This window comes from Exophiala aquamarina (genome assembly GCF_000709125.1).
Source record: "Exophiala aquamarina CBS 119918 chromosome Unknown aczIA-supercont1.3, whole genome shotgun sequence".
NCBI classification, from domain to species: Eukaryota; Fungi; Ascomycota; class Eurotiomycetes; order Chaetothyriales; family Herpotrichiellaceae; genus Exophiala; species Exophiala aquamarina.
This window is the reverse complement of record NW_013550585.1, coordinates 1,874,793-1,897,016: the sequence shown is the minus strand read 5'-3', so window position 1 is coordinate 1,897,016 and position 22,224 is coordinate 1,874,793. Positions and strand designations below refer to the sequence as shown.

The window sequence follows — 22,224 nt, the reverse complement described above, 5'->3', positions numbered from 1 at the left end:
GCCATAGTATCTAATTTCGCGCTGACTTAGCGTTCTGTTTTCACGAACAACGTGAGAGGCCGACAGAGAAATATGCCTCGCGAACTTTGGTTGTGTCTATTCAAACCTTCAAGCATTCATGGTGCACTCGGCCAGTGTCCCATGACGGAATATTTATCTTGATATCAGCTCAGCCGATGACGGGGCCGCCGATGATGTAGACGACAACTGTAGCGCACATCGCTCTGGGAGCAGTGTTGCTCTCTTACAGAAAGCCGCCAATGGTTCTTCAGATCAACCAAAGATACGACTCAACAGGCCCCCTGTCGAGCCCGTCCCATTCTGGCCACCACCGCCGCCGCCAGGAAAGCGATCACCCTTCCCCATCTGCTCATCCAACCACGCCGCCAAGCTTGCCTCATTACTCAACAGCCTAGTATCAACAACCCTATCGGTAACCTTCTCGGCCCTCCTACCTCCAAAACCAATCAGGGTCGGCATGCTGGTGACACCATACTCAACGCCCAGGTCCATCATGGATCCGTTGCTCCTGTCGGGACTGTCGAGCTGGACCTCGGCGAACGCCAGCGCAGCGTACTTGTCAGCGGGCGAGGGCGGGCGAGTCTCGACCAGCGAGGTTAGTAGTGGCGTGATGACCCGGCACGGTGTGCAGGTCGACGTGGTGAAGAGTGAGAGAAGCAGTGTGTTATTGGCGGAGCACAGCCGGAGCGCGTCGTGGAACTGTGGTGGTGTGCGGAAGGCGGCGAGGATTTGGTTGCGAGCTCCTGATTGCTGGAGGAAGGGGGCGAAGCTTGAAAATGACCTCCGCTCGGTCCTGCCGGATTTAGGGAAGAGGGAGCACTGTGTTTGTGCCGGTGCTCGAAGCGCATTCTTCGAGAGACTCCAGCCCACGACACGTATAGGACGCGCTGTGACAGGCTTCATGTCACGTGCGGCCTTGACCAGGCCAAGATGTGTTTTGCGGAAATGGGCTTTCTTAGGACAGGAGCAGTTCCGAGTCTAGTACAACCACAGAGTCTGGTACTGTAAGCCAAACAAATGAATACAAAGGCTGGTGAGCAGGACAAGGAGTGGAGAGGATTCAAAACGTCACTCCGATTCTACTCTGGGCGATGACATCACCGTGCACCCAATTCGCGTCCGGGTCTATGCGAGGCTGTGGGACAACAATAGGAACAAACCAGGATGTATCCCTGTTATGGCGCAGGTACTTCGGACTTCATAGCTACGTAATGCCCCTGATTTCGAGCAAGTCAATCGCAGAGAAAGGGCGTTTTCCCTGACTATAACTAGGCCCATCAAATTCGTCTCATGACAGTGTCTAACCGCCCCAACGGCGCAACTAACATTAACAGTGGTATCATAATCCTCAAAACCGCCAATATCACACAACCGATGAACATAGACGCCTTGGAAATGTAGAGGATCGAATCATCCTCGCCAACATACTGCTGTCTATGCTCGCTCTCGCTCTTGCTAATGACTGCAAATCTAATCAATGGCTCGTGGAAATATGGTATGCAAAGTGCCATCGCCAGCACGAACATGCTGGCAACTGCGAGTCATAAGACTATACAGGAAGGTGATTGAGGCCTATGATTGGGTTTGAGTCAGTGTTTATTCAGTCTTGCACACATGCACTACCGACTGACATCCGCGAGAGGGAGCGTGTTGCGCTCGGGTGTTTAGCAGTCCTCGGCAGGCTCGTCCTGCCGAGGTGGTGTGTTCTCTGCATTCGATTGTTGCTCACGAGTTTGTGCTGCTGCTCGCTGCTCCGCTTCGTACCCACTTCACGGAAAGGATGTCAGGCCGACGTGCCCCGCAATGGGCGAAAGGGAAGGGAAAATCAGAACTTACCATCTGGCGGCTTCCAGCCGCTGGATCCACCGTGCGGTGATCTTCAATCGCTCTCTCACGCTGGTAGCTGGAAGAAGAAGATACTTTTCTGACTCTGAGATTGGTAATACGCTAGCAAGCCAATATGGAAAAGTTGCAGGATCACTAGGTGGTTGGCCGTACGCAGCGAGAACGCGTTGATGGAGCCAACGGGCTGACCTCGACCTGGCTTGTTCCACAAAGTCTGAAGCATACTCCAGGAGCCGTTGAGTGGACATTTGTTGTATTCGAGCTTCCTCGTCATTTGACGTTGATGGCACAGAGCTTGTCTCTTGGGCTTCGATACTTTCTTCCTCGTGCACCGGAATGTCGTCAATACGTTGTACTTCACCAATAAGATAACCGTCAAGAATTGAAGTGTTGATGACTCGAAATCGATGTATCCCTCGTGTCTCTATGAGGCTTCTCCCGTCTGCTAGCATTTCTAGTCGGTCGATGAAAAGAACCGTGCCATACGGCATGAAATGGGGCTGTCCCGGCAAGGGGCCACCTGGTCGATACATAAGCATTCCAAACTTGCGTGAACCTGATTCCATTGCTCGTCTGATCATCAAGCGGTAACGCGGTTCAAAAATATGTAAGAAGGTTGGCATCTGCGGATATGCCAAGGTACAGGGAAATAGCGGTAATTTTGTTTGCTCGTTAATAGCATCCTCTTGTCGGGAAGTGTCAACTCGTGCTGCAAGAATTTCTGGAAGTATATGGTGAAGCAGATGGGTGATTCTCTTGTTACTAGGTTCGGCCGATGCGCTGGCTAAGACGGGCAGCCTTCGACGACACATCGGACACACGTTGGCATGATCCATGGCCCGAGCGAAACATTTTCGACAAAAGGTATGGCCACAAGATGTTGTCAACGGGTCTAGCATGACCTGATAACATACTTGGCATTCTAGTTCAGATCGAACAACTTCCCGCAAAGTTTCAAGCACCGCAAGGTCAAGTGCATGGAGGGTTTCGGTAGAGTCGCTATCGACAGCCGTATATGAAAGATCCGAATGGTAGTTGAGTTCACCCATATCTGCAAGAATGTATGAGGCCACAAGGCGGCCTCCGAGCAGGACGCGTGATCTGGGCATGAGATCCATGGCGGACTCAGCGACGCGAGCCATGTCCAGTTCCTCTTTTAGCAACAGCGGTATGTCAGGGGATGTTGTCTTGTATTGCCCCATGTGGCCTTTGACAACATGTAAAATCTTGTTCAGCGTGACGTCTATACCGCAGTCACCCATGGAATGTTCTAACCCACAGTCTTTGAAGGGGCATAGAAACCCTTCCGCTCGGCCCTCGGCTTGTGGATAGGTGATATTTTCTCTTTTGTACAGAGGTGGGAGGCATGGCTTGCACAAGGAGTTGCCACAGGGCAGTGTCATGGGTTCCCTAAGAGGATATGAACATTGCGAACACTGAAACAACCTGACAATCTTCCGAGCGTCGTCATATGAGTCGTAGCCAGCGGAGCCCGTCGTAGTCAACTGGTCACCATCGCCGTTCATCTGCGCGGTTGAACAAGTGGTGCGATGTGCGCCTGCTGGAAACCTGGAGCCCTCCTCTTCTCAGTCTCAATAACAGTCAACGCAGAGACTGGATCCGATCCATGTACGCCCGATCGGTGTATGTCTCCCTGAAGCGATTGTTCAAAGTTGATCCTCTATCGGTATCGAAGGTGTTTATTGTTTCCTCAATCTCGTCGGGAGTCTGATACTTCAACTAATAATGAAGAGCGAAGAGGAATTGATCAAGAGGAGAGGTCATGCGCTTGGATCGGGCTTGATGATGCGGGGGACTCAATCGGATGATATGGAGACGTGGATACAATTAGGTATTTAGAGTCGCAGTCAACTTGAAACAAAAGGCAAATGCAACAGTCGGTCGATTAGAAGGCTAACTCGACAGATCATCGACGTGTAGACTTTCGATGAAATGGACGGAGGCAGTATGGTGGTGTGCAGTGGTGGCATCGACGATGAGAGGTGGAGGACAACATCCAACCGGTTGGACCCAGGTACGAGTGGCACCAGGGTTGTGGCATAGGGACAGGGATTACGACTAGGATGGTGGGCTAGCGAGCGCATCAATCATGCAGAGACGGTTTGGGGGATCACGATTGGTCATGTCAAGATATAAGCTAGAAGAGAGCCAAGTAGAGAGAGGCAAAACATCGATGAGTCCAGCATGTCAAGGATGTCCGAGATCTCGTGGATTGCTTGAGGATCGGGAAATCGTATTGATTCGGACGGGCACAAGTCAAACCGATGCCTTGGTGCGGGAGGTCAGCTTTGTCCACTTTTGAGCTCGTCATAGATCCATATATATCTTGGCGTAGGCTAATCCATATTTATACTAGAAGAGTATCTTAGCTCCCGGCCACGTGATGCACGTGACGCCTCTTGTCACATCAGCTGGCCGAATGCCCAAGATCTAGGCTGCTCTCGAAATATGCACTGGTCATCATTGCGACAATACAGTATCGTTCACTCCCCAATATGCTCGCCATATTTGTAGGTTGCATTATTCCGTGCATCTAGACTGTGCACGCCCGTCGTAACCGAACACAGTCCTTCGAGATCAACCCTTTTTGGATCATGTCTTGCGCCACTACTAGCCCATAGTGACACCCTCGCTATATAATGACAGGATATGCACGGGCTTTGCACATACAGTTTCCGTCAGCCTCGCCGCTTTTCAGTAACCGTGGGGCCACTATATTTCTCTCGCTGAAGAAGAAGATCCAATAAGTCGAATTGGTGCCTCTGGGTTGCTGCTATTGACACCAGTAACACTTGCGACCGGAGATGCCCACATTTCTCGATGACATTTCTCTTCGTGGACCCTGCCAGTGTTCTGGGATCCCCCATCCAGTGTCGCCGAACTCTGTGCACCCGCCCTATGTTTCAAGTGATGTGGACGATCGTCTTCTTCCTCCGAGTAATTTGATTTAGATCTCATGTCTACCCCGTGTCTGATCCGGTCGATTCTCCCATTTCTTCGTCCAGTACTATTTTCCTCATCACGTTGGGATTAAAAAGGTTTAGAATCTTGTGTCTCGCCTGTTGACGGTAGTGGTGACTTTCCAGAATCATGAGCGACTTTCGAAATAGTTCGGTGTCCGAAAAATGTGTGGGCTGCTTGACCTTGATTGTGTGAAGCTCACCGGTGGCTTTTTTATACATGACTGAATTGCCCATCTCTACAACAAGCTTCAGGATTTTGGCCTTGACGGGGTCTTTATCTGTGGTTACGGTTTTATAAGTAGCCTCTTCTTCAGGATTTGGCACCCGGGCATGAGTGGCTGATCCAACAGATTTCTAGCAGAGTCAGCATCACATAAAATAACAGAAATAACCCATTCTGAAACTCACCAGACACAAAGCCTCCAAATTGCGAGGTATACATAAGCCAAGTGATCTGCCGCGGGGATCGACCGTCGTCTCCCATCCGTTCTCTGCGAGCATTTCAAACCCATGTAGTGTTCGGGAGATCAACCCCAACACAAAACATGCTGTCCCGCGCATTGACATAACCTCTGCCTGCTCGGCGATTCGAACAATGGCAGTAACCACCTCTGCCTCCTCGAGGAACGGTGCACCCAGGTCCATGGACCCAATGTTGCCAACTGCCCACATACAGCCTTTGACCTTGGTCAAGATCTCCGGATCTTCTTCATCCACATGAAAATCCCGAATAGTTGACGAAAATTCATAGAAATGGCCAGATTGCTTCAACAGCTTGCACCCTTCTTCCGTCCGTGCGAGTTCGCGGTAGAAATGTGGGGGGGCGATCCCAATCTCGTGCAGGTCTACTGCGGGATCTTCATTAAAGCTTGCTTTGCTGATGCTGCCATCCATGTAGGCACGTAATATTGAGGCTTCCACCAATGCTACATACGAATCATTTCGTCCAAGAAACCAGTCGTCCATTTCCTGCGTGATGTAGTCTAAGCCACTCAGATACCGATATCCGACTGACGTAGCCAGAAACCGTAGCAGAAGTGGTGCTCCGATTTCTCCCAGATGATCCAGAGATGGCCGGCATTTGACCACATATTCGAGATGGCTGCGTTGATTGCAGGCTTCCTCGAGGATCTTGACAGCAACCTCGCACACTTCGACATCTGGATCATACAGTTGTGTCAATACAAGGCGTAAGGCCCAATGGGAGCTTGAGGGGTCCTGCAGTCCGGAGGAGTATTGCACTCTACCTACTGCGTATCGTCGTAGTAGTTTAGTAGAGAAGAGCCGGATATCTTTAACTCCCGAGGTGAGTGCTTTAGAGAGAACCACGCGTAGATGTGAATCTAATGTGAAGTCCATATTTCCAAGAAGAGCCTTGATGAGATCATCGCGATTCTTCAACTCCACAAGATGGTAAAACATGTCCATCATGTGCCACTGTTCCATTAGCCTCATCCCTTCTGGACTATGACTAAGTGCTCCAAGCATAGCAAAGTAGCCCCCGCTGAGTGTCTCAGCCATTTGGTGGCGGTCAAACAACGGAGTAGCAGATGTGATACCGCTGTGAGGGTCAATTTGTGCAAGACACTCCCCAATTTGCCGGAGAAGCTTATTCTCCGCAAGGTATTGGATACCAGTAGCAGTTTGAGTCAGAGTTCGCATCAACGCGCATCCAGTGCGCACATACCGCTGATTCGGCCTGGTGCTGCGTATCATGGAAAATCTGTACTTGAATGGTCGAAAGAAACCAACGAGCCTTTTCAGAAATTTTGGTGACTTGATTGCTTCCTCCAGCCTCTTTGGATTCAACAGTGGGCCTTCCACCAGACCATGAATAATATCCCACTTCCACTTGACATATTGGGAGTGATTGGTAACTTGGCTGTCAATCATGGCCTGTCGAAATTGCTCCGCATCCATCAGAACAGTGTATTTTGATCTTTCGATTGCTTGCGGGCCAACTGCAAGTTCGTCTGTCGGTAGGGTTCGTCCGAATGTGTTTGAAGTGGTAGTCCGGTTTAGAGTTCGATTGATGCTTTCGATCTGGTATATCATGCTCGTATTGACTGAGGACTCTTCAGAGCCAAAATCTTCAACTCTGGACACAAGGCCGCCTAAGACCTGAATATTTGCGCTGATCGTCTCGGGTAGCGCGTGGTGTGCCAGTTTCAACACTTCTGTGAGAAGTAAAGTTGTTTTCCTCTTCAAGGTTAAGTCCTCTTCAACCTTGATAAGTTCAACGAGTGCAGGTATCAAACCCGCTTTAATCAAGGCCGCCAGGACCAGAGCAGAGAAGTGATACGTTAAGTCAAACCTACCATCAGCGTTGTACTCAGCAAGCTGACGTTGAGAGGGATGTTCAGTAGGCAATGCATTTACCCGTCCATAGGTGGTTAGCCTTCGACCAGCGAGAAAAGAACTGGACCACGATGGAGGTTTTATGCGTAGGATATCAAAGAATAGTTCCACAACCGTATCTCTGGACTGTGTGATCGGATAAACCAATGAATCAATCAATGATCGCAATGATGCGGCACCGTTCATAGCCAACAGAAGAAACCCGGGCCAAGTCTTAAGCATGGCCGAAATAGCTTGAGCGCACGTTTTAAGTTTCTCCTCATTGCCGTTGAGTAGGAGCGGATCAGTGAACGGAGCAAACATGGCTTCAAATTCATGCCCTGTGTGCAGGTATCGCCTTTGTTGAGGATGATCAAGAATGTGAAGAAAGCTTGCCACCAGACCTTCAGGAGCGGGAAAAGTACCGTCGGCCAAAGCATCGGTCAGAGTGCTCATGCCGTCAGCAGCAACAAGGAGCTCGGTGTGTTTTGCCAGTATCTCCGCAAGTGTAAGCAGGCAGATATCCTTCAGTCTATCGTCGTAGGTCTCAGCAACAGCAACCAGGCTGCGTACCACAGCCCTAGAGATTTCCCGAACTCCATCCTTGACATCTAAGAAGGCCCTGACAAATTTGACCGCCTGCTCACGTTCGAGTACAGCCTTCTCTTTTTTGACTAGAGATAGGATGACCAACTCATCTGTGTGCAGCGTTCGGATGGTCTGTAATGACTTTCTGTCTGCGATTGCATGCCTAGTCAATCTATATCCAGCCGCAACAACATCCGAGCTTTCACTCAAGAGCATCAATTGAACTCTCAAACTGAAAACTGACCAGGCAAGGTCATATTTCAAGGTGGGATTGCGCTTCAGTAGCTCCACCAGAGCATTCGCGCGCTCAATGTAGTAGTCTGGTTGCATGCCATCAGTCTCCAGTTGCTGGAGAGTTTCGGTCAAGACCACGGTAGGGGATTCACTGTCGACAGAATCTGCAGGGTCATTTTCCAGATCTGTGTTTCGGGGAGGTGATTTGAGAGGGCTTCCCCTGAAGTAGCTTGAGAGCCTGTTGCCCGGCGGTGTTGTCGGGGTCTGGGCCCTAAGGATTTCCTGGTCGAGCTCTTGTTTCAATTCAGCGAGCTTTCGATTTGAAGTCCCTAATTCTATCTCGACTCTTTGACGTTGTTCTTTGGTTTGCTTGTTGTTCTTGCTTAGTAAAGCTTCCAACATGTTTTCTGTTCCCAGTTTGATCTTCATCTCCTTGGCTATCTTATCCCGTACCGCAGCTTGTCGCTGCTCAGATATACTAGCGGCGTCGGCATCTTTAAATTGAGGCTGGAGTCGAGACAAATTAAGACCAGCTGGATCTGCCTGAGGGGTAGTCCGTCCTCCCTGCGTTGCACTCTTCATCTCTGGGTTGAAACTTCCGGGAGGCCCAACGGGCTGCATAGAGGAGGCGAAGGATTTCTGGCCATACTGGGAACTGCCACCGGAGAGCGAACGGCCATCCTTGACAGACGGGCGCTGGAAGGATAGGTCATCGCTTTTCCTGGAATTGTGACGCCCTGTGAACCCTCTGGTCTGAGTTGGTGTCACCGAATAGCCTGACCCTTGTTCCGATGAGGCCATCGAGCCATGGGGTTCAGCCGTCCTCTAGTGGACACTGTCTGTGGCAGAAAGGCGTATGAGCACAGAGTTGATGCCAAAATAGGAACTTTTTGTGACAGCGAAAGTTCGGTCCTCAAATCATTGAAGACGAAGGTCTTAAAAACTGAGGACTGGTATCGAGACCGGGCTTAAATCATGGATAGGCGCATGGGCTGATATCGCGGGAGGCTAGAATCCAAGATGTGCAGATAGATGGAAAGGTCGGGGTGGTTCGTCTAGGTTGATTTTGGGCTAGAATGCGTATCAATGAAACGATCCTGGAAGAGTCTTTCGTGATTGCACAGCCTCTTATGTCGGTAATTCTCAAGTGGTGGGTGAGTGTGTTTGGAGGTTCGGGTACTCGATAGTCAGACGTGTTCATGGGGAATACGGCTGAAGCCTCGAGTCAATGTCGATTGGGGCGCAGAGGCGTGAGACAGCTGCTGCACTTGCAGTCCATGTGCTCCGACCGAGTTACCGTCGATCCCCGCAACTTGCAAGCCCCAGACGAGGTACCAAGCACCCAAGCAGACCCCTCAGCCCCTTGCCGGCTAGTGCCCTAGGCGCCTAATTATGCGGTGCAGGGGCCGAGGGACTCCATTTGCCATGTGCTGCTTCTTGTTGATAATGATTGGGGGTCTTTCTAGGGACCGAGGAGATTATCCCTGGTGGAATCTAGCCTGGTACCTGGAAATCCCGTCACCATACGCGGTACGGAGTACCCAGAGCACCTAATTAGGGTAACCTGAAGATCGATCAGTACGCTTCCTTCTGAGTCGTGGTAAGGTTCCTGAGACAGGTAGTAACCGGCTCTTCTTGCCAAAGGGCTATTACTAGTAAGGCATTCGTGTGAGCAATTTACGACCTGCAGATGTTTACCATTTCTTCTGCTTGACCTGGGTACGAGGGATACTCCGTACACTGGATAACCTAGTCACTGGTCAGTGGGCGTGTCAGCCACAGATCGGCTAAGCCCCGTACTCATACATTGGAAGCCTTAGAACGACCACTGACATCATCACAATCGAGGCGGCTTTTGACGCTGCAACGAGGCTTCACCAGAATCCTTTGAAGACTCTTCAAGGACTTCAAGTTTCCTGTGGGTCTGGATAGATGCTTTCGTACAAACTATTGTTGTTCGATCTCACATCCATCAGCTGATGAATTGTAATATTTCGGATTTCAAGCTTGTCGTTGGGTCACCAAGGGCCACATTCAGGCACGTTGGACGCCATCGGCGACCTCCGCCATACCTTAGACCGTACCGGCGCACACCTCCAGCCCTGCATGGCTGCCTGTTGTCCAATCACTAACGCCCATTCAGTGGAAGGGTCTACCAAAATGTCTGGATCAGCGGTCTACGAGATCTTTCACACTGTACACGTATTCAATTGGTGCACGCCGTGGATGAAGTCGCCCGTCGTGCCCATGTTAGCATTGAACCCCTCAGATAAGAGATGGTAAACATTTTTGTATAAAGATAAAGCTCTTCGTGTCCTCCAGCCTGGACCTGGTTCGTACACCCTCTTCGCACAAGACCTTCGGTTGACTCGTCTCCCTCACGTCAAGCGGTGCATTTCTAGCCCCCTCCTAAGCGGCCCACTGTATTCCTATTCTCCAAGTCTCATTCCGATCCAAAAATGCCTTCACTATCCTCAGCCCGCTATGGAAAGGACAATGTCCGCGTGTACAAGGTAGAGAAAGATGAAGCTACCAAGACACACACTGTTGTGGAGTACACAGTAACCGTTCTACTGGAAGGCGATATCGAGATCTCGTAAGTCAATTCTATACAATAACAGCCATGCAAGTTATTGACGGATCCGCAGATACACTGAGGCGGACAATAGTGTCGTGGTTGCGACGGACACGATGAAGAATACAACCTATATCATGGCAAAACAGAACCCTATCACCCCCCCGGAGCGATTCGCCTCGATACTGGGCAGCCACTTCGTTGACACCTACAAGCACATCCACTCGGCCCACATTACCATTGTCCAGCACCGATGGACCAGGATGACAGTGGACGGCAAGCCACACCCCCACTCCTTCTTTAGAGATGGAGCCGAGAAGCGAGTGGTGCAAGCCGACGTATATGAAGGCAAGGGCATCGAGATCCGTTCTGGCATCTCAGACCTCCTTGTGCTCAAGAGTACCGGATCAGAGTTCCACCACTTCATCCGCAACGACTTTACCACCCTGCCGGACGTCTATGACCGTATTCTCAGCACCTCGGTTGATGCAGGCTGGCAATGGTCGACATTCAAAGATCTTGATGCTGTCAAGAGTGAAGTCGCCAAATTCGACGAGACCTGGGAGAAGGCGCGTGAGATTACATTCAGACTCTTCGCCACCGAGGAGAGCCCTAGTGTCCAAAATACCATGTACAAGATGAGCGAAGAAATCCTGGCGGCACAGCCGCTCGTCCAGAAGGTCGACTACTCCCTTCCTAACAAGCACTACTTCGAGATCGAGCTGTCCTGGCACCACGGGTTGAAGAATACAGGCAAGGATGCCGAGGTGTATGCGCCGCAATCAGATCCCAACGGATTGATCAAGTGCTCGGTATCACGATAAACGATGAAGAATGTCTTGGGGTATTTTATAGAACCATATATACACGGCGCAGATCAGGCACAGGGTGGGATTTCATGGATTATGCCATCCTTTTGTAGATAATATGATAACAATACTCATACAAATCATGTTGAAGAGTAGTGTACTGTCTTCGCTTGAACGCCGATTTAATATGCAAAACATTCCACCCTACTGCTTATGACGGGGGCGGAGCAGGTATCGGATTTGCCTTTTCTGCCTCGATTGCCTCCATCACCTTCCCAGGCTGATATGGCTTACCGGCAAACTTCACAATATTTTGCTTGTATGGATGCGCAGAGCCCTCGAAAACCTTCAGCCTGGCTAACCGCTTATCCCGTAACCGATTCTTCGGTAACATCCCTCTCACAGCGCGCTTCAGCACCTCTCCACCGCCCCATTTCTCGATCATGTAGTCCATACTCATCTGTTTGAGACTACCTGGCCGCGTCGTGTGCGTGTAGTATTGTTTCTGTGCTCGTTTCTTGCCTGTGACATGTAGATCGTGGCAGCCGACGGCAACCACGTAGTCACCACAATCGGTCGATGGGTCGTAGATAGGCTTGTGCTTGCCCATGAGGAACACGGCGATAGAGGAGGCTATCCGTCCCAGGGGGCGGGAATCGGAGCCAATGTCGATTTGGTGCCATGTCCGTGAGTAGGCCAGCCGCGTCTGTGATAATGGTTAGAGAGCATACTGCGACTCAGGTGAAAGTCGACGGCATACCTTGCCCACAACTTGAGACATGGTTGCTCAGTCTCTACCGCGACATGGAAGTATTGCGAGCAGTAACCCTAACGATAGAAGCTGTCGGGCAAAAGGTCGAGTGCGATTGATTGGGAGCTTGTTGAACGGAGACTGTTCTCCTTCAAAATATCCGCCGCTCATCGGAATTGGTGATTGAGCATGGGTTTTGCGCCAAGCATTAATAGCATGATCTGCTCATAAGATCCACCATAGTAAACTGGATGTTGGCCAATGAAATCCTAGCTCAAAACACATCTTGGCATGCATTCGCACTTTCCACACGAAATTTGGCGGACCACCATCATCGAGACCGATTTCACCGCGACCTCTATATCCGACAACTTCTCAACTGTGTCATCTCTGCAAACCGCCGTCACTTGAATATGTCGGCTACCCAGAGTGTACAGTGCTTCGGCAAGAAAAAGACTGGTAGGAGACCCAGTGTGAAAAAGATGGGCAAGGAAACACGATGCTAACAGATTGATTTTCACAGCCACCGCAGTCGCACACGCAAAGGTCAGATCTTGACTATAGTGGGATACGAGTAGAAAGAGAAGCTCACGGTTGTAACAGAAAGGCAAAGGCCTCGTCAAGGTCAATGGCAAACCTCTCGCCCTCGTCCAACCAGAAATCCTTCGATTCAAGGTACGCAATCCGCGACTTTATCCCAAAGTCAGATGTGAAAAGAAAAGAAGGGTCCCAATCTCACACCATGCTCTCTTATTTAGGTCTACGAGCCTCTCTTGATCGTTGGTCTCGACAAATTCTCCGAAATCGACATCCGAGTCCGCGTCACTGGCGGTGGTCACACTTCGCAAATCTACGCCATCCGTCAAGCAATTGCCAAAGCTGTTGTCGCTTACTACCAGAAATATGTTGATGAGTACACGAAGAACCAGCTGAAGCAAGCCCTTGTCCAGTACGACCGCACACTCCTCGTTGCCGACAACAGACGGTCCGAGCCCAAGAAGTTCGGCGGTCCAGGTGCCAGAGCCAGATACCAGAAATCATACCGTTAGGCAATTGTTTCATCTGGTTTGGCGGTGGTTGGTATTGTGATCGTGAGAAGACGGCCAGCGTCACTCGAATTACGCTTCTGAGGAGCATTTGCCGATCCAAGCTGGGAGGACGTGGTTTTTTGCGTCCAGCATTTGAATGGAGCACCAATCTATTCATATGGCGAAGTTAGCTCGTCCATGCGGAAAATGAGCAATTGCTAAACGCAGATGGACTTCTTGAAATGCAGAGCCATCTGCAGGTATGCAGAAAACGAATCCATACATTTAACCTCCAAGTTTTTCAGCCTTTCCTACTGTTACAATCATGTCGTGCCTCGATTCTTCCTTTCTAGATTCTACACAGCCACCCTTGTCTACGTGTCAACCACAACAGGAGCATATTCCCCTCTCTCTTCATCCTCATCCACCCCAGCAACACTGACCTCCAGCGTCTCACCATCCTCCAACTCCAACATGCCCCTCCTCAGCCTATCCCTCTCACTGGCCCAACCATATTGGTCCTCAAAGAACGTCTGCAACACCTCGACCTCCATCTTCAAGACCTTCCCATCATCCTCCCCAAACACCTCCTCCACAGTCCCGCGAAACCTGGCCCAGTTCCTCCGTAGCCACGCACTAGCCATCTCGTCCCTCAACTCAAACAGCCCGCCCTCCACGTCCTCCACCCGCCGCATCTGCTCACGCAGTACCCTCACGATCTGCACGAAGTAGGGCTCGACCTCCCGTACAGCATGGTAGCACGTGAATATTACCCCCAGCAGCCGCTTCCACTGCTCGAGGCAGCTGTAGTTCGCAAGCGTCAGGACCATCAGGAAGCAGAACTGTAGCTCGCCGAGTACATGGCTTGCACCTAGCGCCTTCCGCTCATTTTCGCTCATCGCTTTCTCCTGAGCAGTTGTTGTAGCCGAGGCGCTGCTCCTCGTAGAGGCGCTATTCCCGGCAGTGTCGATCAGTGTCGAGAGATACCAGCTGCGGTCGCGCGCACGGTCCGTACGCACGCGACCCACGTCGGTGGCTGCCCAGGTCTGCTTCAGGTCGATGGGGAGCAGGCGCAGCGGGTGCTGGTGCAGGGCGTCGTTGGCTTCGAGGTGCGAGAGGCCCGGGATCGTTTCGGTGTCGGACGGCGCGGACGAGATCGATGTCGTGATCCACTCTCGCGTGAGGATCCGCGTCAGTAGTGCTGGTGAGATGTAGGATGTTAGATCCGTCCATGTCGAGGCGTGGGCGTCGCTGTCGCGGTCATTGTCGTCTTCTGCGTCCGCTCCATCGTCTTCGCCCTCGGCTGTTTGATCATTCAAGCGCGTAGATAGACCATGTCTCCTGCTACGGCTTCCGGTGGCGTCTCTGCTCTGCTGCGCGGCGAGGTCGCTCGTCGCAGCCTGTAAAGCTTCGTAGTTTAAGAGGCCACGACGCGAGACTCGGGTGGTCGAGGAGATCACGTTCTGCGTTTCTTCCGGACCCTCGTTCAGTAGGTCAAGCGATTCGCTGTCTGCGTTCCATTGGACAATCTGGCATTCGTGGCCATCGCCGTCGGCGAGGTTTATCCAGCGGCCCTGTCGGATAGACAGCGAGGCATCTGTCCCGCTGTACAGAAAATGCAGGCCATGTGGGATTTCGCTGATTCCTTGGAATTGTGCTGATGAGTTGAACGAGATCAGGTCGATCCCGATGAACGTCTTGGGAGGGAGGTCTAGGAAGACTAGACTTCCTGCATGAGGTGGCTGAGACATAGTGTAGGGTGGTGTTCAAATTATTTTGGGGAAATTTCGAAAGAGGGGAGGAATATTTGGGGAGGGGTAGAACAGAGAACATTCACAATGTTGATGGAAGTTTACAGATGGCCACGGAATGAAATGCATCAATCAATTTTCATTGAGCTCTTAATCATTCAGCTAGTACATCGTCTGCCAATTCTGAGGAAGCAGAGAAGTGAAAAAAGCTGTTGTATTTCTGAAGACCAGGCTGATAATGCCGTTCTTCGCGTACTATTTCGTGGACTCTCATCACGCGCCACCCCCATATCATTTGACGGTCTCCGTGCAAGAGAGGAGCAAAAGTAAAGACTCCAGATCCACCAAGACTCGCACAACGCTCACAGACGACGACCACGACGACCCCCCTTGCGTCTTGTGCTGTCAGAGGGCGTGGGTGTGACATCTTCGATTCTGCCAATCTTCATTCCAGATCTGGCCAAGGCACGGAGGGCAGATTGAGCACCAGGTCCGGGGGTCTTGGTGCCATTTCCACCAGTTGCTCGGATCTTGATGTGCAGAGCGGTGATTCCGAGTTCCTTGCATCGTTGGGCGACGTCCTGGGCTGCCAACATGGCGGCGTAGGGAGAGGACTCGTCACGGTCGGCCTTGACTTTCATACCACCGGTCACACGGGTGATGGTTTCGCGGCCACTGGAAATCACCCAGATTGTTAGCCTATGAACTCTTTTGATCCCCGTTTTTGATGTGGTATTTTTCTTCCTCTTCCGGATCTCAACATGGTTGTCGGGGAGGACTTACGAAAGATCAGTGACATGGACGAAGGTATCGTTGAAAGAGGCGAAAATGCGGGCGACGCCGAAGACGAGTTCACCTGATAGATTTCATGAGTCTGGTGCTATTTATGCGAAAGGGTTTCCAATTTCTGTCACTCACCTTCGCGGACCTGGGGACCCAGCGAGATGTTCTCGGTGGCAGCGCGTTCGACCTTCTTCTTGGGAGCCATATTGACGATTACCAGCGAGGGCTTGAAAAGTGCTGTTTAGTTGACTCGTTGGTGGGATAAAGGGAACTTTGCACAAATTCGTGCCTGCGAATGTTTCGTTTGTGGGAGAAATCATTAGCGTCGGCGGTGGGAAGCACCGAAAAGCTAAACTGCTTTTGTACATAGCTCTTGGCGAAGACTCGACAGAAGTTTTGGTTTTTCCAGCTGGAGCTTCTCTGCTTCCTATGCACCATTATGACTCAACCTCGAGATTAGGAACTGGAATGGTCCTGTGTCTTGGGTAGAATAAGAGCAAGTTCATCGAAGAAGGGTGCATGCTCCTCTGCCTTGTTTGCTATGCGCTCATGCACCACCCCGAAGTGTTCATACGGCCGACTTTTCGCTTTTTAACATCGATTCTCCTCAAACAAAATGGCTAACGCTACAGTGGGCATTATTGGGATGGGCGATATGGGGCGCATGTATGCGAGGAGATTTAGTCAAGCTGGATGGAGGTAGGCCGCGATGTTGTTGTTTGGCCTTGTAAGAGCTTGCCAGCACCTGACGTGCTTGTTTCATTTGGTATGTCTAAATTTATTTCATCAAGCCCCTCTTTTCTCAAGGATGACTTGAGTGCATTTGGCTCGAGCATAATCTCGATGGCCGCGCTTCACCATTCTGGTGCTGTCTTTGGTCATGGTGATTGTCACTGATGTAACTTATCTCGCTACCTTACTTTTTTTTTGTCTGAGGATTTCTATTCCACTTTTCCCACTGATTTTGACATGCTCGTATGAGACATGGACTAACATCCACCTTCACAGATTCGTAGCCCCTTTGGGTCAGCTTAATTGCTGGAGGATTATCAACTGATAGATTGTCATCCGCAGAGTCAATGCTTGCGATCGACCAGACAAATTTCAAGCACTCCAGAAGGAGTACGAGAATGAGGTTTGTGTCGTCGGCAACGTTGATGAAGCATGATTGACCAGATGTAGAGCAAAATAAACATTTTACCAAATGGTCACCTTGTTTCCCGAGACAGTGATTGGATTATCTACAGCGTTGAAGCAGAGGTTATCGGCCAAATTGTCGCCGAGTATGGCCCTTCAACCAAGGTCGGAGCTATAGTCGGTGGACAAACCTCGTGCAAAGCTCCAGAACTAGCTGCCTTCGACAAGTATCTGCCCAGTGACGTTGAAATTGTTTCTTGCCATTCTTTACACGGTCCTGCAGTAGACCCAACTGGGCAGCCACTTGTGGTTATTCAACATCGAGCTTCCCAGAAAAGTGTTGACCTTTGTGTTAAGATTCTTTCATGTCTGAACTCCAAACTTGTCTTCCTCTCGGGTGAGAAGCATGACAGAATCACGGCGGACACCCAGGCTGTTACGCATGCAGCCTTCTTGAGCATGGGCACCGCATGGGCAGCCAACAAGCAGTTCCCTTGGGAAATCAATCGTTACATTGGGGGAATCGAAAATGTCAAAATCAACATCACCTTGCGAATCTATGCTAACAAGTGGCACGTGTATGCCGGCCTTGCTATTCTCAACCCTGCCGCTGGAGAGCAGATTCGGCAATATGCGCAATCAGTCACCGAGCTCTTCAAGTTAATGCTCGGTGGTCACCGAGAGGAACTTGCAAAGAGGATCAAGACTGCAGGTGCAGCGGTATTTTCCCAACACGCGGCTGATCAGACCCTCCTCCTCGCCGATGATGTCCTGGATCGCTTCTCGCTGGCTGAGACGCCCAAAGAGCGAAAGCCTAATAATCATCTGAGCTTATTAGCCATTGTGGACTGCTGGTGGAAACTCGGTATTGTGCCGTATGACCATATGATCTGTTCCACACCAGTAAGCAGATCTCATCGTAAGTGTGTATCTATTTCTAACTCTGGATCAGCTTTTCCGCATCTGGCTTGGTGTCACCGAATACCTTTTCCGCAACGAGAGACTGCTTGATGAGGTCATCAATACCGCCATTGAAGACGACACATTTCGCTCGGATGATCTAGAATTCACCTTCGCAGCTCGGGTAAGTCTTTCCAGCTCTGAACATTTCCCTCTGTTGCATACACGAATGCGGGTCGTATTGGACTTCTGCATGTTTCAGCACCAAATTCAAATCAAATGCTGGGCGGTCTCTGCCGAGCGGGGGAAACGACGCCCTCTTTCATCATAGGCTAATGAAGCTCTCGTTTAGGCTTGGTCTGAATGTGTCTCCTTTGGCGCATTCGATGCATATCGCGACCGGTTCACGAACATACAACAATACTTTGCGCCCAGATTCCCTGACGCTGTGAGGCTCGGTAACGAGATGATCAAAGAGATCATGGTGCACACAAATTCTTAGTGCTTGATTAGAAACTACCATTGACAAGAATCCCTAGGCATGTGGTTTGGGGGGCTGCAGGCACCCTCGAATAGACGTCAGGCGTTTCGTTTCAAAAGAAGATGGCCAGCTACTGAGGGACGCGGATTTGTAGGATGCAATCTACAATGAGCTCCATACAATGTTGCAGATGCTCGGAGTGGACATGGTGACACCTCATTCGTAGGTTAGCAATCGCAAATTACTCCAGTTGGAAGGTGCAATACTCCAGGGCGAAATCCGGTGCATCGAACAAACGAAGATGCCAATAATAGTCATGTTCAGACTTTGGTAAGAACTCGGCAGGACTGTGAGGAAAAATCCCGGCTTTCGTAGACTATGCCTCTCTGGATGTTCCACCACGGAACAGCTCCTACCAATAAGGATAGGGATAAGTCTATCGCTGACAGATACGTACGTGGAATCATTGATTTTCGTCAACGTCTCACATGCCTTGTGGATAAACGATTTGCTTGGAAGGGAAGCATGTGCATCATCTGAATTATCAAGGAGATGTTTGGTGTGCTCGGAGTCCGCCATCAAGGCGTCTTGCTCTTGAACTAACAGTACGAGTACTGTGTCATATCTGATGACAGACTCGGCTCCAGCGATTGACAGTCCGGATAGAATGCGGTAGTTGCTCACGCACTGATAGCGTCTTATCGCCTTATCGAGTACTGTAGCTTCCCTGAATGCTCTCCTCAAACTGCTCTGACGCCATCACCAGCCTCCGTGTACACGCGTAAGGCTTATAATGGGTGGATGTGGATATGCTATACTGCGTCGGAGGAGTAAACTACCTGATCCCATCTCTGTTTGGGTACACGGAGTACATATTCCGAGTATGACAATGGCTGATGGCGTAGATGGCAGTGAGATGCGCCACGTTCTGATAGGGCAGTGAGAGTGGGATACGCGGCAGTTGGTTTGACCAGGTCCCGATCTGATAATGAAAGTGTCTGCCAATGCAGTAGGATTCGTACTCTTAGCATAGAGGCAGCGAGGGTCCAATAAGGTCTCCTCTGGTGTCTGGTATCCGCACGCGAGGGAGCCAATAATGCATGCTGTAATTGGCATGTTTTCACATCTCCAGGCTGGGCAGGGAACGCTCAAGGGATTTTACAATTTTTGCCAAGCATCGCGCTAGATATTGAGCTGTAAGCTGCTCCGGAAGCTAGAGCTAAAGCAGTTAGCCGCCGTTCACTCCCCCTTGAAATTTGAAAGTGGCAGCCACGGGGGAGTCGCGGAACTCGTGCTTTCCACTCTGGATCTGGGAGGCGTGTCTATTTTTGAATAGCATCGACCGAACATCTTGAATGCGGACACGCGACTCTCTCTCTGTGTCGGACTTCCCCCGTATGAGGGTGGTGATAACTCCTACATTCGTAATGGAGCTTCTGGTGACAACTATCCTCTCAATGTTGGTGAATGATGGATGATTGCTGATGTCGGAACAGGCCAATGAATGGGCCACGTCATGCCTGTACTGAGCCGTACCAATCCTGCTTACAAGGGGGCTTGGACGTCCGTAGGAAGGTTAGGGGCATCTTTTCGTTTTCTTGGCCACCTCCCTGGATGTATGTATCTACCCCCTTGGCAAGCCACCGAGACACGCAATCCACAGCAATTTACCGCCATGACAGAGTTTTGCCATGCGACGGTAAGTGGACCGGGCTTCTGTTCTGGCCTGAAAAGCCAGAGAATTCAATAAAGACGCCCGCCCCTTCACTCCACGCGACGCGATTTCTCTTCAAGTACAGTAGGTGATATTTTGATGCCGATTGAGAATCAAGGCGTACAAGAGCCTACGAGACAACCTAGACTTGTGGATTCCATATCGTCGTCGGTACCGTTCATCTCGCATTGATTGAAACAATCATGGCTTTCAGGAAACTCTTGGCCGCCAGTGCACTCGGTAAGCGGTGTTTGATCGTCCCTTTGACGAACTCGTGGTCGCTAATTCTGTTTAGTGGCGAGCTCGACAGCACAGTTTGCACAATATACCTCGGGTGAGGGCTTTGGACTGGCTGTCAATGTACCTGATAGTACCGCCTCCTCTGGAAGTGGTTCAATCTATCTCCAGATCAGTGCTCCCAAAGGCACGGAATGGATCGGATTCGGTCAGGGTTCCCGCATGTCCGGGGCGAATATGTTCATCGTATATTCGGCGGACAGCAGCAACGTCACAGTGTCACCTAGACTAGGTACTGGCCACGTTGAGCCCCAGTTAAACTCGGACGCATCAATATTTGTGCTTGAAGGCACTGGCATCACCAGTGATGGCTCCATGGTCGCTAATGTTCGTTGCGACTCATGTCTAAGCTGGAGCGGTGGCAGTATGGACGCAACCAGCACTTCTAGCAACTGGATATATGCCTACAAGAATGGCGACCCTCTCGATACTACAAGCACCGACGCGAGTATTTCGGAACATGATGGAACCGGCACTTTGAGCTTGGATTTGACCTCAGGAGTGGGTGGAAGTTCGTCCAATCCTTTCATCGCTGCTGCAGACACTCCTCCAGCTGAAAGCACAAGTGCAAGTGCAAGTGCAAGTGCAAGCGGAAGTGGTAGTGGAACAGCAACTGCTACGGAGGGTGCGTCGCAGACGGGTACCCAGACCACAGCTGCTACCGTTACGCCATCAACATCTAATATCGTCAGTGGTCCTATTGCTAGTTCCAATCCCTCATCCTCAAGTGGGACCCGGACCGGGTCTACACCGAACAACACCGTCCGTACTGCTCATGCCGCCATCATGTCTCTGGTCTTCGTGGTCATGTTTCCTCTGGCTGCATTGACCATCTATTTGCCTCACACCCAGAAGGTCAGACTAATTCACGCGCCGCTGCAAGTAGTCAGCATCATCCTGATGATTGCTGGCCTTGGCCTGGGAGTTCAACTGGGCAAGCAGATCGATTCGCTCGATGAATATCATATGGTCATTGGCTACATTATCGTTGCCTGGATGGTGATTGCCCAGCCCGCCTTAGGTCTCGGGCAACATCTGCACTTCCGCAGAAATGGAACACGAAGTCCGATGGGTAGTGGCCACCGCTGGCTAGGTCGGATCATGATCGCGCTAGGCGTTGTCAACGGAGGCTTGGGCTTTCACCTAACTGGACCAGTTGGAAGTCGTTACGTGCCTACATACGCCGTCATCGTGTACAGCGCTTTTGCTGTAGTGATGTTCCTGATCTACATGAGTGTGATTGTATTTTCCACTGCTTTCAGCAGGAAGCGGTCTGATGCCTTGCCGGGTGAGAAGCCTCGACCAGCGACCGACGGCTACGAGATGCACGGAAGGTCATTCGAATCTCAACGGAGGCAAAATGCTTGAACTACTATAGATTCTTCCATCCACACCGGCATAGACACTGCCGATACAACTTGACGTCTTTCATATCTTCTGATGATGGGTATGGGCGGCACACATTGGGCTCAACAATTGTGGACTCTGATCTCAACTGCTTAGGAAGGGGGAAGGGGTATGAAGCAATGCTAGAGAAAATATATGGCTTATGGGAATGGCGTCAACCTTAACGAAACTGCTTTGTATAGTGCATGACTCTATCACTTGATGCATCGTCATATCAAATAGCTGAACGCTTGAAACTTCACGAAAATGAACTGATGTGTTCTAAAATTTGAACATACAAGTGATTAGTGCCTCGGATCAATGCTTTGATGGGGCAATCTCGGGTCCCTAGTTCGGCCTCTATGGGTGCCAGCAAAGTGTCTACTGTGGAAATTGACCTGGACAGATCTGTCGCTAAATGACACTGCAATGTGAGAACGTTGGCGGGCGTCTTGCACTGTCCCTCCTCGGAGCGACGAGTTGCTGTTCTATCTTTGTGAAAGAGACCCTTTCAGCGTTTCTAGTACGATTTACCCTGAATGCCATTACATCCTGCTATACGAGTGGTGTAAGGCGAGACCGTTTGAAGTGCTGGGAATCACA

General features: G+C 50.6%; 10 protein-coding genes across 10 annotated transcripts; 4 read left to right on the top strand and 6 right to left on the bottom strand.

The window, feature by feature from the left end:
- Positions 1 to 273: 273 nt before the first annotated feature.
- Positions 274 to 924, bottom strand: A1O9_04283 (uncharacterized protein; the record flags this gene model as incomplete). Its single annotated transcript, XM_013406575.1, has 1 exon — positions 274 to 924. One exon carries the CDS (start codon positions 922 to 924, stop codon positions 274 to 276), a length of 651 nt encoding a protein of 216 aa, XP_013262029.1.
- Positions 925 to 1,853: 929 nt separating this feature from the next.
- Positions 1,854 to 3,392, bottom strand: A1O9_04282 (uncharacterized protein; the record flags this gene model as incomplete). The annotated part of the gene is made up of 1 exon (XM_013406574.1): positions 1,854 to 3,392. One exon carries the CDS (start codon positions 3,390 to 3,392, stop codon positions 1,854 to 1,856), a length of 1,539 nt encoding a protein of 512 aa, XP_013262028.1.
- Positions 3,393 to 4,847: 1,455 nt separating this feature from the next.
- A1O9_04281 (uncharacterized protein) lies at positions 4,848 to 8,810 on the bottom strand (the record flags this gene model as incomplete). Its single annotated transcript, XM_013406573.1, has 2 exons — positions 4,848 to 5,204; positions 5,259 to 8,810. The coding sequence occupies 2 exons, from the start codon at positions 8,808 to 8,810 to the stop codon at positions 4,848 to 4,850; spliced, it is 3,909 nt and encodes a 1,302-aa protein (XP_013262027.1).
- Positions 8,811 to 10,468: 1,658 nt separating this feature from the next.
- On the top strand, positions 10,469 to 11,408 carry A1O9_04280 (uricase; the record flags this gene model as incomplete). Its single annotated transcript, XM_013406572.1, has 2 exons — positions 10,469 to 10,605; positions 10,658 to 11,408. 2 exons carry the CDS (start codon positions 10,469 to 10,471, stop codon positions 11,406 to 11,408), a joined length of 888 nt encoding a protein of 295 aa, XP_013262026.1.
- Positions 11,409 to 11,604: 196 nt separating this feature from the next.
- A1O9_04279 (50S ribosomal protein L13) lies at positions 11,605 to 12,174 on the bottom strand (the record flags this gene model as incomplete). The annotated part of the gene is made up of 2 exons (XM_013406571.1): positions 11,605 to 12,099; positions 12,154 to 12,174. The coding sequence occupies 2 exons, from the start codon at positions 12,172 to 12,174 to the stop codon at positions 11,605 to 11,607; spliced, it is 516 nt and encodes a 171-aa protein (XP_013262025.1).
- Positions 12,175 to 12,557: 383 nt separating this feature from the next.
- A1O9_04278 (40S ribosomal protein S16) lies at positions 12,558 to 13,193 on the top strand (the record flags this gene model as incomplete). The annotated part of the gene is made up of 4 exons (XM_013406570.1): positions 12,558 to 12,603; positions 12,668 to 12,690; positions 12,748 to 12,819; positions 12,903 to 13,193. 4 exons carry the CDS (start codon positions 12,558 to 12,560, stop codon positions 13,191 to 13,193), a joined length of 432 nt encoding a protein of 143 aa, XP_013262024.1.
- Positions 13,194 to 13,546: 353 nt separating this feature from the next.
- A1O9_04277 (uncharacterized protein) lies at positions 13,547 to 14,923 on the bottom strand (the record flags this gene model as incomplete). The annotated part of the gene is made up of 1 exon (XM_013406569.1): positions 13,547 to 14,923. The coding sequence occupies one exon, from the start codon at positions 14,921 to 14,923 to the stop codon at positions 13,547 to 13,549; it is 1,377 nt and encodes a 458-aa protein (XP_013262023.1).
- A 362-nt stretch (positions 14,924 to 15,285) lies between these two features.
- On the bottom strand, positions 15,286 to 15,911 carry A1O9_04276 (40S ribosomal protein S14; the record flags this gene model as incomplete). The annotated part of the gene is made up of 3 exons (XM_013406568.1): positions 15,286 to 15,598; positions 15,707 to 15,779; positions 15,842 to 15,911. The coding sequence occupies 3 exons, from the start codon at positions 15,909 to 15,911 to the stop codon at positions 15,286 to 15,288; spliced, it is 456 nt and encodes a 151-aa protein (XP_013262022.1).
- A 1,391-nt stretch (positions 15,912 to 17,302) lies between these two features.
- On the top strand, positions 17,303 to 18,245 carry A1O9_04275 (prephenate dehydrogenase (NADP+); the record flags this gene model as incomplete). Its single annotated transcript, XM_013406567.1, has 3 exons — positions 17,303 to 17,746; positions 17,796 to 17,927; positions 18,096 to 18,245. 3 exons carry the CDS (start codon positions 17,303 to 17,305, stop codon positions 18,243 to 18,245), a joined length of 726 nt encoding a protein of 241 aa, XP_013262021.1.
- A 1,896-nt stretch (positions 18,246 to 20,141) lies between these two features.
- Positions 20,142 to 21,603, top strand: A1O9_04274 (uncharacterized protein; the record flags this gene model as incomplete). The annotated part of the gene is made up of 2 exons (XM_013406566.1): positions 20,142 to 20,178; positions 20,234 to 21,603. The coding sequence occupies 2 exons, from the start codon at positions 20,142 to 20,144 to the stop codon at positions 21,601 to 21,603; spliced, it is 1,407 nt and encodes a 468-aa protein (XP_013262020.1).
- Between the last annotated feature and the right edge of the window lie 621 nt (positions 21,604 to 22,224).